General features: G+C 41.4%; 1 protein-coding gene across 1 annotated transcript; it reads right to left on the reverse strand.

Moving 5' to 3' along the window:
• Positions 1 to 254: 254 nt before the first annotated feature.
• slc7a6 (solute carrier family 7 member 6) lies at positions 255 to 13,676 on the reverse strand. Its single transcript, XM_071896211.2, has 10 exons — positions 13,599 to 13,676; positions 7,338 to 7,919; positions 3,483 to 3,608; positions 3,231 to 3,375; positions 3,003 to 3,126; positions 2,802 to 2,905; positions 2,412 to 2,508; positions 1,731 to 1,880; positions 720 to 903; positions 255 to 620 (listed from the first exon to the last, which is right to left on the reverse strand). Exons 2-10 carry the CDS (start codon positions 7,825 to 7,827, stop codon positions 553 to 555), a joined length of 1,488 nt encoding a protein of 495 aa, XP_071752312.2. The 5' UTR covers positions 7,828 to 7,919; positions 13,599 to 13,676; the 3' UTR covers positions 255 to 552.
• Between the last annotated feature and the right edge of the window lie 845 nt (positions 13,677 to 14,521).

The raw sequence follows: 14,521 nt of genomic DNA on the forward strand, positions 1-14,521 counted from the left end.
AAAAGAAGATAATGTGAAAAGTTATTTCCGAGCATCTATAGCAAGCATCTAAAATTAACGGAAAAAATTATATAGAAAAAACTGTTAATGTTTAATGCAGGTACAGACATGACTGCTCAAAAAATGTACTTCAAACCATCTCAAACGATGTAAATTGAAGATGGCATAGGATTGCATTTACTTTGATCTATAGAACATCTACCTCAAACTCTTATATTAACAGAAAAAATTGACATTTTAGGAAAATGGCTGCTTTCTAAGAATAACACAAAAAAAAAAGTGGAATTCCCCTTAAATTCCAATGTAACTGTGTATCAGTGTGTCTATCTAAATAAGTGTGCATATGTGCATTTATATGGTAACATCCTCAATATTGTAAACAAGTCAAGCCAATTAAGTCCGAAAACTTCAGCATAGTGTACAGTACAATGAATAAGATATATATTGCCCCTTTTCCCCACAAAAGTAGGTGGAAATGCCTTAGCTGGTCTCCTGGTGAGGTTGCAGAGGCTGCTGGGTAATGTAGTTTAAAAGTGGTTGAGACGCACATGGCTACTCGCTTTTGTCCATCTCTGTGAGCACGCAGAAGCAGGTGTACTGGGTGAGATGAGTCAGAGAACCTGGAGAAAGAGAGAGAGAAGGCATAACAGCGATGTGATGTCATAGAATAAGATCTTTAGAATCACATCTCAAAACTCCAGGATGGATGGTAAACTCACGCAGCATCTTGGTGACGATAGGCGGGCGTTTGGACTCGGGTAGATGGACACCCAGGAAGTAGACGGGCACCCCTGACAGGGCGATGGCAATGCCAATCAGAGAATTGATGGTGTCGCTGTAGAGAGGCACGGCCACCAGGAAAACAGTGCACAGACAAAACACCACCGGGTACAGCAGGGTTAACTGTGGAGGGGGAAAGAAGGAGGGAGAAACACAACAAAAAAAGTTTTGTATTGGTTATATTTGTACTTAACTTGCTTTTATGTGATGTCTTTTATCCTATTATATTTTTACTAATTTATTGTTTTTTTTCCTCATCCTTTTATCTTGTGCCTTTGTTTTTACTTTTTTACTATTAATTAAATTTATTTATGATTATTTTATAGTATGATTATTATTTTATAGTATGATGGTTATTTGATTGCAAAAGCACTTTTTAATTTGTTTTTAAAAAATGTGCTATACAAATTAAGTTTATTATTATTTGAAGATAGTGACATTGAATAATACATTTCTATATACAACCATTACATAACTTTGGACTACACTGTGCTCAGTGTGAGTCGTCATTTTTCTTTGGTTTACCTATGTTGAATGGTCGGGGTCTGTAAGGCCTTGCCTACATTAGTTGATACAAGTTCAAGGTATGAAATTATTTTCTTCTATTCAGGGATTTTTATTCCTATGTGAACTGATTTAGGAAGCAATTTTCAAACAAACTCACATTAATGCAAGAATGATATAATAAGCTGTATCTTTTCAATTTTCTGCTCTTTTGTGCACAAGTAATTCCAATGCCAAGGGCATATTGTCAATTTGCAAAGCTGTTTTTTTCTACCGTTCTTTTTTATTCCACTTGCGTGAGGTAGAGGCTACCAAGTGTCTCGACCATGGTCTCTTTTGTAATTATACCAAGATATCACAATTAATAATAGATAAGATATATTGATGTTTAAAAATGCAAACACATTGCACCTTTAAATTACAAATGCATGTTTAGCTGGTCATACCTTGAGAGGTCTGGGTCGGTCAGGCTCCTTCCAGCGGAGGTAGATCTGGCCGGCGATGGACAGACCCATGAAGAACCAGTAGCTGAAGCTGTAGTAGTTGATCAGCTGGAAGACATCCTCCACTGTCAGGTAGATCAACGCCATGACGCACTGGAGAGCAAACGGATGGACGGAGACATGTGAAAGGAAGTAGTTAAAGGTAGCAGTGTGTATTAGTCACCACAAGAGGGAGACAACTATTATCACCACCTCTAAAATCATCATGGTGGTCTAGCTGAGCTGGGTAAGTAGTTAAAATAAAGTGAATGTCATATTTGCAGGTGGAGAGTAAGTGGAGTAATTATACCAGTACATTATTTATAATAAACTGCAGTTGTGGTACGTAGAATTTCCATTTTGAGGAACTTGATACTTGAAAAGCAAATATCCTACCTTGTCATTCCATCCCATTTATGACAAGCTGTACTAGTTACTAGCATGGAGTTAGCAACATTACCAACTGCTCAGTGCAAGATTGTGGTTGTACTGGGCAAAATGCATGTAACTGTAGAAATGTAAAGCAGGGCCTTGTTGAAGAAATGCATGCGTGCTCCATCAACTTTCCTTGTCTCAACAAAGGAAACTGAAGGATTTGTGTACATCCTGCGCTGCAGTTTACATGTTAATGATCCATATACGTACATTGAAGAGCAGAGCAGGGATTGGAGTGAATCTCTCAATGTGGATCATGGACAGGGCGTCTGGGAGGTGACCCTCACGAGAGCCCACGAAGAACAACCTGGAGAGATCAAACATTTATGAAAGGGAGACCTTGGCAGCGTAGAGTCATCAAACGTCATCAGAGAACTAGCTTTAGATCCCAGCTCCCGAAAGCTGCGTTTTGGGAAAACTAAAGACTTTATTGGAACTCTGATGGTAACGTCTACATGATACTCAAGCCTAGGAGGAAGGCTGAAAGTTTGAGCCAGGGGCAGTTTTAACCACTCCAAAGCCAGCACAGATGATAATTCACCACTGCAGAACATTATTGCAAAGCTCAGAATGGAGTGTATGTGTTTGTGTGTGTTCTACCTGGATGCAGCTATAATGGAGGCGTTGAGGCCTCCGTAGCAGGACAAAGCCACAGCGATGGGGATGATCCAGCTCATCACCCCAAGAGTATGATCTGCAAATGTCTGCAACACACAGAAACTGACTCAGCGACTGGAATTTTAGCACATACCCACACACACACATTTAGTTTTTCATGTCCTTTGTTCTCTAAATACTCACCACTGCCACAGCATCACTGGCCAGTATAGCGCTAATGTCCAGAACAGCGTAATAGGCCACATTGGTCAGGATGTAGATGATAGTGACTATGGGCATGGAGATAGCGATGGCCAGGGGAAGGTTCCTGTGACAGAGGTACACAGGATCCTGACTTTTCCCTACAATTTGTTCCGCTCATAATTCCAACTGAGAACGAAAGAAAATGCAGCATGAGGCATCAGGAGTTACCTTTCAGGGTTTTTGATCTCTTCTGTGACAAAGTTGAGGGTGTCCCAGCCGGAGTAGGAGAAGAGGGCGGAGTAGAGCGCCAACGCAATGTCGCCCGGATCTGTGGACGATCCCTCGAAGGACGACTCAAAATTGTTTGTGTAACCTAGAACGGAGATTCAGTGATTGACTGTGTGAGCCAAACGAAGTGAGGGATCAAGTACAGCAACAAGCATGTGAGAAGAAGGTGAGTACAACAGTAGCAGCGCTCACCCTGGCACAGCTTGACGATGCCGGTGATGATGATGACGATGAGGGCTGCCACCTTGGCATAGGTGAAAATGTCCTGCACCCGGGTGCCCCACTTCACGTAGGCAGCGTTGATGAACGTCAGTAAGCCTGGGGAGAAAGGCAACGGGGGGGAAAAAGTGGGAAGACGTAGGAGAACGTAAGTAGAGAAGGAGAGGTAGAAAATTCCACAAATGAGTGTATAATGAATTGTCACAATACCAGAATTTTGACTTTGATGCCAGTATTACGTATGATATTGCTCACTGCTTGATTTGAGGGCCAGTACAATTTGTTGGTACAGGTGATGCTGAGAGAAGCAGCCTAGGCAGTATTTGTTTCAGGACACAGCTTTCAAATGAGGCATATTCAATTTAGATGAGCCTTATCTCAGTCAGTGTAGTCCATTTGAGTATCGGATCCCCTCACTTAATGCAAGCAAGTGGGTCACCATCTTGCTACTGTAATCAGATAGCCTGCATTCAACTGAACTAAAACACCAATCCATCTGTGCTGATAGATATCACATCCCTGCTTATATCCTATGCATGATATAACAGTGTGAGAATGTGAGAATGTAGAAACTATCAGCTGCCTTTTCCACTGCTTATTCTGACAAACAAACTAACTGTAGTACCTCAGATCACTGACAACACTGTTGGCAGACTTGTTCATTAAATAGTTCTCTGAGAGTTTAAGTATAGTCTGGAACTTGTTGATACTATTTTTCCCTATCAACAAAAACAGGGGAGGTACACGTACACCTGGAGAACAGGTTCTTCTTGTGCCAGTGATCCAACAGAATTAATAATGGCTAACAAGGGCATGTATGGAAGAAAGCACTCGACAAATATTTTCTCATGTAGTTTCCTTTGGGCATTTAGTTTACCATGTGAACCCAGAGGACAGAGAGACAAACAGGTGAAGCCCACACACTGTATGAATGAGTAATCAAATGACTATGATAGAGTGACAGGAAAAGGGAGGGTAAGAAAATTGGAACAACAGAAAGGAGAGATACAGGGGGTGGACAAAATATCAGACACACCACATAAAAAGGGCTTTAACTTTGAAGTAACAAAATAACAATTACAAAGGCAGCTACACAGGCAAGTAAGCACAAGCAATATTAAGTTGACTGCCAATTTAAAAGAGGTCTGACAACAACATGCACAACATGAGGCAACTAAAAGTTCCAAAGGCCAAATACTCACTAAAACTGCAAAAAAAACATGACAAACTGCATCTAACAGATCACATTAGGAAAGAAGTAGCTGTGGAAAAGTATTGCGGCATGGTTATGTTGGATCTCCAAAAGGCGTTCGACACTGTAAATCATGATATTCTTTTGATCAAGCTAAGGGCTCTGGGCTTTAACAATTCACCTTTACGGTGGGTTAGGTCTTATCTGGGGGGCAGAGAACAAGTGGTGGATGTAAATGGAACCATGTCCATACCACAACCACTAAAATGTGGGGTCCCACAGGGGAGCATTTTAGGTCCACTCTTCTTTCTGCTATATGTCAACGACATGAAGTCAGCCTGTGATTGCAATCTGTTCCTTTACGCAGATGATTCAGATCTCCTAGTCTCTCATCATGATAAATTAGAAGTAGAAAAATTACTTAGTTCAGAACTTCACAAAGTCAGCCTCTGGTTAGCAGCAAATAAGTTGTCTCTCCGTCTCGGCAAAACAGAGTCGATACTCTTTGGGTCAAATGCAAAACTAAAGAAGTCTCTTGGGTTCAAAGTGGTAGTAGGTGACTTTGAAGTTACAGCCAAGGAATCAGTTACTTACTTAGGGTGTATATTAGACAATAAACTATCTGGAGAGAGTATGGCACTAAAAGTTCTCTCAAAGGTCAATCAAAAAATCAAATTTCTTGCAAAGAATATCCACTTTAATAGATAGAAATGCTCTTGAAATATTGGCAGGGGCACTTGTGCAATGCCATTTTGATTACGCCTGTACTTCATGGTATACTAGCATCCCTGAGATCCTTAAAAAGAAGCTACAGACCTCTCAAAACAAACTAGTTAGGTTGATTCTTAAACTCCATGCCCAAACACATCTTCTCCCTGCTCATTTTATTAGCCTCAAGTGGCTCAGAGTGGAGAGAGTATCACATATTAAAATGTGTATTGTTCACAGGATTGTCAATAATGTGGTACCCAAATATCTATGTAATTATTTTTCTCGGGTTAGCGATGTACACAGTTATCCCACTAGAGGGAGCTCCACTGATTTTGTGCCATACAGATTCAAAAGCTGTATGGGAAAGGACTCGTTTTTATAGTCAGCAGCAGTTATGTGGAATGGGTTACCTGCAAGCCTTAAGTCGATTAGCTCTATTGGAAACTTTAAGTCCTCCTTAAAGAGCTGGCTGAGTAGCAGCTGGACCTAAATATAACTATTAAATCGGTTGAGTTGCAGTAGGTCCTAAATACCCATCTTGTTTGTTTTATCTGTTCGTGCATTGCTAGGGTAATTGTCACTGGGTTAGGAAAACATGTGGTTAAGCCCGATTGATTTTGACTAATTTAGGTATAGGTTTTAGCCGTTTGTGCATACCTACGGTTTTACGCTGTATAGTGTAGTATTGACTCATGTATTAATTGTTGAATTGGTTGGATACCTTGTAGTGAATATATATTGTACTGCTGCCTTCTCTCTACTGCCCCCCGCCACCCTCCCCCTAAACGCGGGCACGCACATACGCACATACGCGCTCACACACATACACACACATTCATTAATTTATGCTTATTGTGCTCACATACTCATTCAATCACTAACAGTTAAACACACACCTACACAAAGGACCACAATGGAAATAAGCTCTTGGGCTTTATTGTGTTTTATCCTTTTGACAAATATTGTACAACGATATGATGCCTCCTGGTGAGGCTGTGCATATATTATTTATATATATATATATATATATGTCATAGATTTTTTATATTGTCAATAAAAAATGTCAATTCAATTCAATTCGACAAAGAAGAACAATGGTCTCAAGTCAAAGCTCACCGGTAGAGATAGACGGACACTTAACAGGATAATTGCTAAACACCACAAAACCATGGCCTCAACTATAACTGTACTGTGGTACCTTCACAAAGCTGTTGTTTACGGCAGGGCTGCCATTGAGAAACCCCCTGTGTCCAAGGCCAGCACACAAAGACACATAACCTGGTGTAAGGAGCACAAAACCTGAACTCCTGAGCAGTGGTCCTTCACCCTTTTTCCTCCATCCAGATGGACACACACATATTAATTCATTCATTCATTCAATGTCTACCCACTTATTCCTATTCAGGGTCCAGGGAGTGCTGGAGCCTATCCCAGCATGCAATGGGCGAAAGACAGGGACACCATGGACAGGTTGCCAGTCCATCACAGGGCTAACCCAGGGCCAGGAATTGAGACTTTTGTTTTGACCCACCGTGCCATCCCTCAGACTCCTTCCATGGCCTCCCCAATCACCAGATCTAAACATCATTGAACCTTTATGGGAAGTAGATTTCCACCTCCTTCATCCCTCAAAGAACTGGAGGCTTTCCTTCTTGAAGAAAGCTCCAGTATCCTCCTCCACACAGTGCAGGATGCAGTATGACAGCAGGACAAGGAGGACCGAAGCTGTTCTCAAGGCAAAGTGTGGCCCCATTCTTCATCAGGTAATTAAAATATATTTTTAGGTGTACCAGTTTTGTCCACTCCCCTGTATATCTCAACAAGATTAAGAACCAGAGCATCAAAGAGCCAGTGGTGCAGAGAACATGAGGGTGCGAGAGGATAGACATATGCAATGGAACATACAGTAGGTCAGATGTACTCACATATACACGCTGCAGCGATGAGCCTGGATGCCACATATGGCGGTTCGCACGTGGGGAAGAGGGGTTGCACCAGGTAGTTGGCAAAGGTAATGGCTATGACCGCCTGGCTGGTGGGCTCAATAATCAACAAAGACGTCCACAGACGGATAAACGCTATGAACCCACCGAACGACTCCAGGATGTACGCGTACGACGCCCCTGACTTGGTGATGGTGGTGCCCAGCTCGGCGTAGCAGAGGGCCCCCACCACGGAGAACAGACCCCCGATGACCCAGATGACTAGCGACAGCCCGTAGGAGGCGCTGTAGATCAGCACGCCCTTGGGGGAGACGAAGATCCCTGAGCCGATCATGTTCCCTACGATCAGGCTGACGCCGTTAAGCAGCGAGATCTCCTTCTTCAGCTGCATGGTCTCCTTGGGCGGCTCCGATGAACTGGAGGAGGGGCCGGCGCTGCCGTTCAGCTTCTTGGATTCTCCCTGGTCGTCCATGGTGCCGTCGTCTCAGGGCCTAAGCAGTGGTGACTGAGGCCCAACTGTGGACGCTACAGGCCCCTTTCTGGCAACCTCTGGTACAGCCTGCCCTGTGGAGGGAGAAGAGTGAGAGTAAAACAGGTTTAGAAAGAGACAAGCGATAGCTGGTGAAGAAAAGTGGGATTTCTTTCTTTGTAAAGACAAGCAAAACTAAAGGGGAGATTTCAAAGAGAAGAGAAAGGGGAAAAGAGTGATACTAACAGTGGTAGAACAGAAAGAGACTGTGGCCAAAGCCATTCCCAACACGGTGTCATACCTTCTCCCCCCCAAGTTTTTACTGATGCAGTGTGTTGCAATGTGGCATTCATACTCTAATGTGACAAACAGTGGTCAATGCAGGGTCGAGACCAGGGATGAGAGTGGGCAAGGAAATGGGAAGGAGGTTGGACTGGATGGACTGGGGTTAGGATAGTGAGAGTGGCAATGCTGTTAGCCGTTCACTTTTATTTAAAGCACCTTAGTACTAAGATGATGATGATAATTCAGGAGTAGCTATGCGCAGGTCTAGGGCTTGAACCAAAGGAGAAGGAACACACCACAAAATGTGCTCAAAATGTGAGGAGTGTAGCAATGCAATAACTGACAGAAAATGCAATAATTGGTCAAAATGTAATAATGCAATACCCATGAGTTGAAAATGTAATAAAACTGGTTTATGTAATAAACTGGCGAATAATGTCATAACATCTTTCAACTGATATGGTAGTATTTTTTTCTAGAACATAATCATAATTATTGAGACATTTTTGCAACTGATGATGTAATAAAATTGACTAATAATCTGATAACGAACATTCATGCTAACATTTTAAGCATCAGCAAAACTTAATATAACGCAGTTCTCAAATCTCTTGTGACTGGGAGAAATAAACATGACCCAGTATCTTCATGATATACCAAAATTCAAACACCAAAACACAACTCAGGTTCTTATTGCTACAAAATAGTTGGATGAAATTAACTATGTGACAAATCATGTTTCACCTGATGTCTGCCACAGCTCTACTATCTAAGCACAAGCCAGGCCTTCTTCCACTCTGTTTTCAGAGAAGAGATGTTTGATGTGGAGTGCCAAACCACTGCCTCACCCAGATACAGTTTTATCACACTGATGGAAAGGCCACTCTCTTGTCTTAGTCTAGTTTGAGACCGTCTGCCAGTGTGTCTCTACACATAAATCCAGGGTAAGAGAGATTTGCTAAGATATCTGAAAGGGCATCATTGTGCTGCAGGCCCCCCTTGTGACGTGTATATCTGTCCCTCATGTGGCAAAACCCTGTGGGCCACGCATTGGCCTTCACAGCCACATGAAACACCCCCAATAACCTTTCACTTCAATAACAAGCAAAAATCATCAGTGACAACCATGGACAGCCTTAAGCATACTTGGTCATCAAGTCTCATCGCACACACAAAAGAAACTTTGAGACAAAATGCCACTAAAAGGATTAAAACATGGACTTACTGTTGTGGCAGTATTATTAAATCAAAAAATGTTGCACCCCTTATAATGTCAGAATTTACATTATGACTTGCTACAAGGGAGTCCAAATCTCGGTCGGTACCTATTCCCGTTTCTGGCTATGTCCGTGCACAAGTGTAGGTGCACGAGGTTTGGTTTCGCCTCAGATCAAAAGGACTCTGTTGCTGCTGCAGGAATAAGGGACTACCTATTCTGTTCTGTTCTGTTCTGTTCTCCCTTCCTCTACAGCCTCTCCCTTCTTTCTCTCTTTCCCTGGCCTGGATTCAGATCACAATCTGAGCTATCTAACCACAAGCTAGGCCTTCACCCACTCTGTGTTTTTAGAGAAGGGATGATAAGAGAAAAGCCAACCTCGTGGACCAATTTGAGACTGTCTGCCAAATATGTCTCTATACAGGTTTTAATACACTTCTTTGACTAGTCCTCATTTGTTGGCTCTTAACTCATAACTATCATCATCATAACTCATTTTTTGACCAATAACTCTATCATCTCTACTCTAAAAGCACAGTGGATGAAGGCCTAGCGTGTGCGTAGATTGCTCAGATTGTGATCTGAGTCTAGGCCAGGGAGAGTAGAGAGAGGGTGTAGAGGAAAGGGGAACATGGGAGCATGGGAAGGGCTGTGTGTAATGTAGGTGTGGAATGTATACAATGTACAGTGCAATAACATGACTGATTCTGTCTGTCGGTGTGTGGGTGCTTGTGTGTTGTATTTGTGTGTGTGTGCTCGTATGCATGCAGTGCAGTGATTAGTCATCCATTCCACATGCGTAACCTGGCCGCCACACCATCTGCTTCTCCGCTGTTTCAGACCAATCAATGACTGTAACAACCGAACCGCTGTCATCCGAGACTCGTTACTCAATAACAGACAGACTTTCCCACACCTATGTACCTGCCCGCTGTTTACCTGAACCCAGCTAAGCCAAAGCATGTGTGCCTATAAAATGGTGCAGCCATTATGGAATGCTCAGTTGACTGTCCTGCAGAAGACATAACGCAGGCGTGGTGCGGACAAACTCTTGTAATACTTAATCTAGTGTTGAAGCAGGAAATCGAAGGAAGAAGGAAGCATCGACATTGACTACAGGAACACAGGATCACTTAATGGCCCCGGTGCAATGACATAATTCAATATGCTACGTAGCTCGACTGGCACTTCCTTCCTATCAAGCTCTTTAATTGAGCGCTAATAGATTTGCTCTGTTACCATGTTGTACAATAAAGACTTAAGCACAAAATACATTCCTTGATCTAAGGAACTATGCATGGCAGATTGATCCTCATCCTATAAAATGGCTTTCAAAACTAATTTTCTGGCCCGTATTCTGTTTTGGAACAAAAACTCCCAGTCTCAGAGCCTTGTGTGGGAGATGAGTTATATCGATGTTGTTGTAGTTCCCACTGGTCACCAATAGGGGTCGATAGAAGTCATCAAGTATTCAATGCCCCTTTACAGGTGATGGAAATTTACTCTGCTCACTGCTGCTAAATGGAGGCTGTTGTTGCTCTGTGGTAAATATCACAATATGGGGTTTTATCACTTTTCAAGAGCTGTGGGTCAGTTGATTGTAAAATATTATGCTGTGTTCACACTATTTCACTATACTTTTAAAAGTAAGTTAACACCAAACCCAAATCTGTGTAAACCCTGACATCTAAAGCATGCTACTGAAATGGCCATCTGCTATTGGCTGATCTTTTGTGCCAGGTGATGTCATCACCTGTTGTACTCTATGCAACTTGCATGTTTTTATCTATTGTTGTTTGGCATAACCTATGACTACTTCACAATGGAAACAAACTGTCTGCAAAGATCAAATAATTTATAAAACAGACAGTTGCAGTCCTCAGCTCTGATTGGCTGAGTTAGGTTCGAAGCTGATAATTTAAATTAACGGCGTACTATAGTATAAACACACACCTGTGACCACATAGCAGTTAATTTAAATATTAACGATATGTTATAATTGCCGAACACACACCTGTGACAGCATAATTAATTTGAACATGAATGCCTAACAACACCTCAAGCATAGCAGGGTGCAAGTGTGTGTGTGTGTGTGTGTGTGTGTGTGTGTGAGTGAGAGAGAGAGAGAGAGAGAGAGAGAGAGAGAGAGATCATGTGATGTTGGAGGTTATTTGAGAGCTGTTTTCAAACTGAGAGACACAGCAGTAAAGCCACAGGTAGAAACCACAGAGAGCACATGACGAGACAAAGACTGCAAAACACTTTGCACTTTTCTTTTCCAGTTGTCCTTCTCACTACGTTTTATCTACTTTTTCGCACTTGTTTTCCTTGGTACTGTTCTGCCAGTTGCTGCTGTGGCACCTGAATTTCCCCAAGGGGATTAATAAAGTGCTATCTTATTTTATCTTATCAACCCAACAGCACTTTCCTCCACATGCTCTGTTGTAGCCACATTTTCTCTACACTGTTCTCTTTGGTCTGATTACCACCCATTACCTATCAAACCCTATTTTATGTTTAGCTACTGCAAAACACAGTAAACTTGGAATACATGACTAAGCTAAACCATTTACAGTAGAAGCAGTGGAAGTCCCTGTAATCAAATATTTATGATATTATTGTACCTACTGTATATTAGGCTATCTAAAAGTGTGTCCCCTGTCCCACCCCCTCCTTATTTTTCTTCCATTCCCATATTGTTACTGGTGAAGTGTTTATAATTTGCTTTTTCTTTCTTGAAAAATATAACAATAAAATATTGATCACAAAAAAGCATTTCCATTCTACTTCCTACTTCTCCAAAATTCTGAAAGCTGCACCCAAACAGTGAATTCAATGATGTAGCGAGTGTAAATCACAAGGTGGGTGAACTATGAACTCCGTCAGTAATAAACAACAAAAATCAATTATAGTCTCAGAAAATTATTTGCCCCTTAAAACTCCCAATCCTCATATAACTCATAATAATCCTCATATAATTTACATCAGTTTGATGCTAGCCTACTTACCATGATGTACGGATTTAAGTAATAAAGATTGAAAGCTAAAATGTGGATAAACTGGTAAATGTATCCCTCAAATAAAAAAGTGGATGAACTGCGTTACTGCTAGTGGCTCTGATGATCTAGCAGCTCCTTGCCTATTTCAGTCTAATTAGGAATTGGTCTAATTTATTTAGGCTTTTTCTATCTGACCTTAGTCTATGGAATCAGTCTGTCACATAATAATAATCACGATTAAGAAAAAAAAAACCTTTATTAAGCACAACTCGGGCCGGCATCTTCATCTTGCTAAAGGAACCGGTGTCAAGTCAAATTGAGTCAAAGAACATAACTTCCGGTCACGAGTTTCAAAATAAAACCATATTTGATGAAAATATGTTGCAACTTTTTTTAATAAAACAAGTAACAAAGCTAAAGTAAAGAATGCATTTTAGAAGCAAGGGATAAGTGGAGCAATGACTCGTGACTGACAAGATTTAATACCAAATAATTTAAGATATTATTTGGTCAATGGGATCAATTAGTCCTGTTAGATGCTAAACTAACAGCTTAGAAGGAACACTGGTCCTGACTGCTCCCATAATGTAATTTTTTTTAAAATAACTGGCAGTCTTTGCTCTCCAGAATTATGAAAACTGCAAGTTCAAATTTGGACTGAATGAGTTATAGATGATAATATACAGCTTGCCATATCCTGCCAAAGTGACAAAGAAAAACAATACTGTCACTACTTCCAAGCTGCAAGAAGTAACAAAAACACATGCAGCTCCTCTTTGAGCCTGATGGATGATCTAAAAAAATGTCCTTATTGGTACAGAAAAACGAATGCGTTTTGACAGAAAAAACAAGAAATGCAGTATTTTTTTCTGTATCAATAAAGCCATCTTTTGAACATCCATTGGCCTCCAACACTACCAATTTGTTGTTTCTTGGGTTGGAATCCTACTGTGGCCACGAATTTTAAAAAAATATACCTGCATTCACAGTAGCCTACCTACTGTAAAAATGACATGGGCTAAATGGAATACGCTATGGATGATAAATGATTACTTTCAGGCTTTTATTTTGAAGGCAAACCACCTAACTTCCGATGTGTTCCCTGCTATCTCTGTCTAGCTTGGCGCAGCTGCAAACAAACGGCTCTCTTTTGTCCCGATGCTGTATCTAAACCCAGGTAGCTCTGTCTTCCGCGAATAAGCTATCGTTATTGCGCTTTAACGGAAGCTATTCCTGGCAGACGGTAACATCTGCGGAAGGTTGTCGAGTCTTACCTGGCTTGTTTTTCCTCCGGTCTACCGGTTTTGACAGCCTGCCAACACGGTGTCCGGTGGCAAATGCAGCGGCATCACCGACTGTAAACAACTGGCTGCTGCTCTGCTCACAGAGCCGACTGTCATGTGACGCTGGTAGCTATACTGTACTGCCGTATGGGGCCGTATGGGACCATGGGGAGAGGAGGCACAGCATGACTACCAGTAGGCTATATCTAGCCTAAATAGCCTGTTGGATATCCAATATTTGATTACAAAATCCAATATCAGTCATGGAATAAAATGAAAGATATCTGACGATAGTATCTTATCGGTGTAGGCTATAGCCTATACCTGAAATGCCTAAATTGTAAATTGAATACCATATAGGCTACCTTTATAATAGCCTATGCCTGTGTATAGCCTAGGCGTACCTACTGTAGCCTGCCTCAGATTGTAATCCTGCTATATTGCAAGACCCCCCCTCAAGAACAATGTTCATTTTCTGTTAAAATAACTATAATTTGAATATCATATGTAGCCTACACAAGAAGCAAGCTTAGGTAAACACATACAGAAGATCATTTAGTCATAACAGTCTACAACAACAACTGGGGGATTCACAAATTAGCCTACAGTTGGAGGATTTAAAAATTAAAAGAAAAAAAAAATCTATTTCTATTCAATTTCTGTCATGTTTCTTTATTATTAGGCCTATTGTTGGTATTGTTAGTAGTATTAATCTAAAGCCTCTGAACGTGAATAGTTGGCTTTTTTGACAGATAAAGTACCCTTTTATCAACAATTACTCAGAATATCATTGTGAGGCAAGAGGGGGCTTTTTCACCCCACATGTACTGTATGTGTGTGTGTGTGTGTGTGTGTGTGTGTGTGTGTGTGTGTGTTTGGGGGTGGGCTCTTCTCTTAAAAGGTCTACTTTCACA

Source organism: Centroberyx gerrardi, chromosome 1, assembly GCF_048128805.1.
Source record: "Centroberyx gerrardi isolate f3 chromosome 1, fCenGer3.hap1.cur.20231027, whole genome shotgun sequence".
Taxonomy (NCBI): Eukaryota; Metazoa; Chordata; class Actinopteri; order Beryciformes; family Berycidae; genus Centroberyx; species Centroberyx gerrardi.

Bases quoted from the DNA above. Each gene is read 5' to 3' on its own strand.
- slc7a6 (XM_071896211.2), bottom strand. From the start codon at position 7,827: ATGGACGACCAGGGAGAATCCAAGAAGCTGAACGGCAGCGCCGGCCCC. The intron at 3,376-3,482 runs GTGAGCGCTGCT...TCTCCGTTCTAG, and splicing joins CATCGTCAAGCTGTGCCAGG to GTTACACAAACAATTTTGAG. The intron at 904-1,730 runs GTATGACCAGCT...CCCCCTCCACAG, and splicing joins ACCGACCCAGACCTCTCAAG to TTAACCCTGCTGTACCCGGT.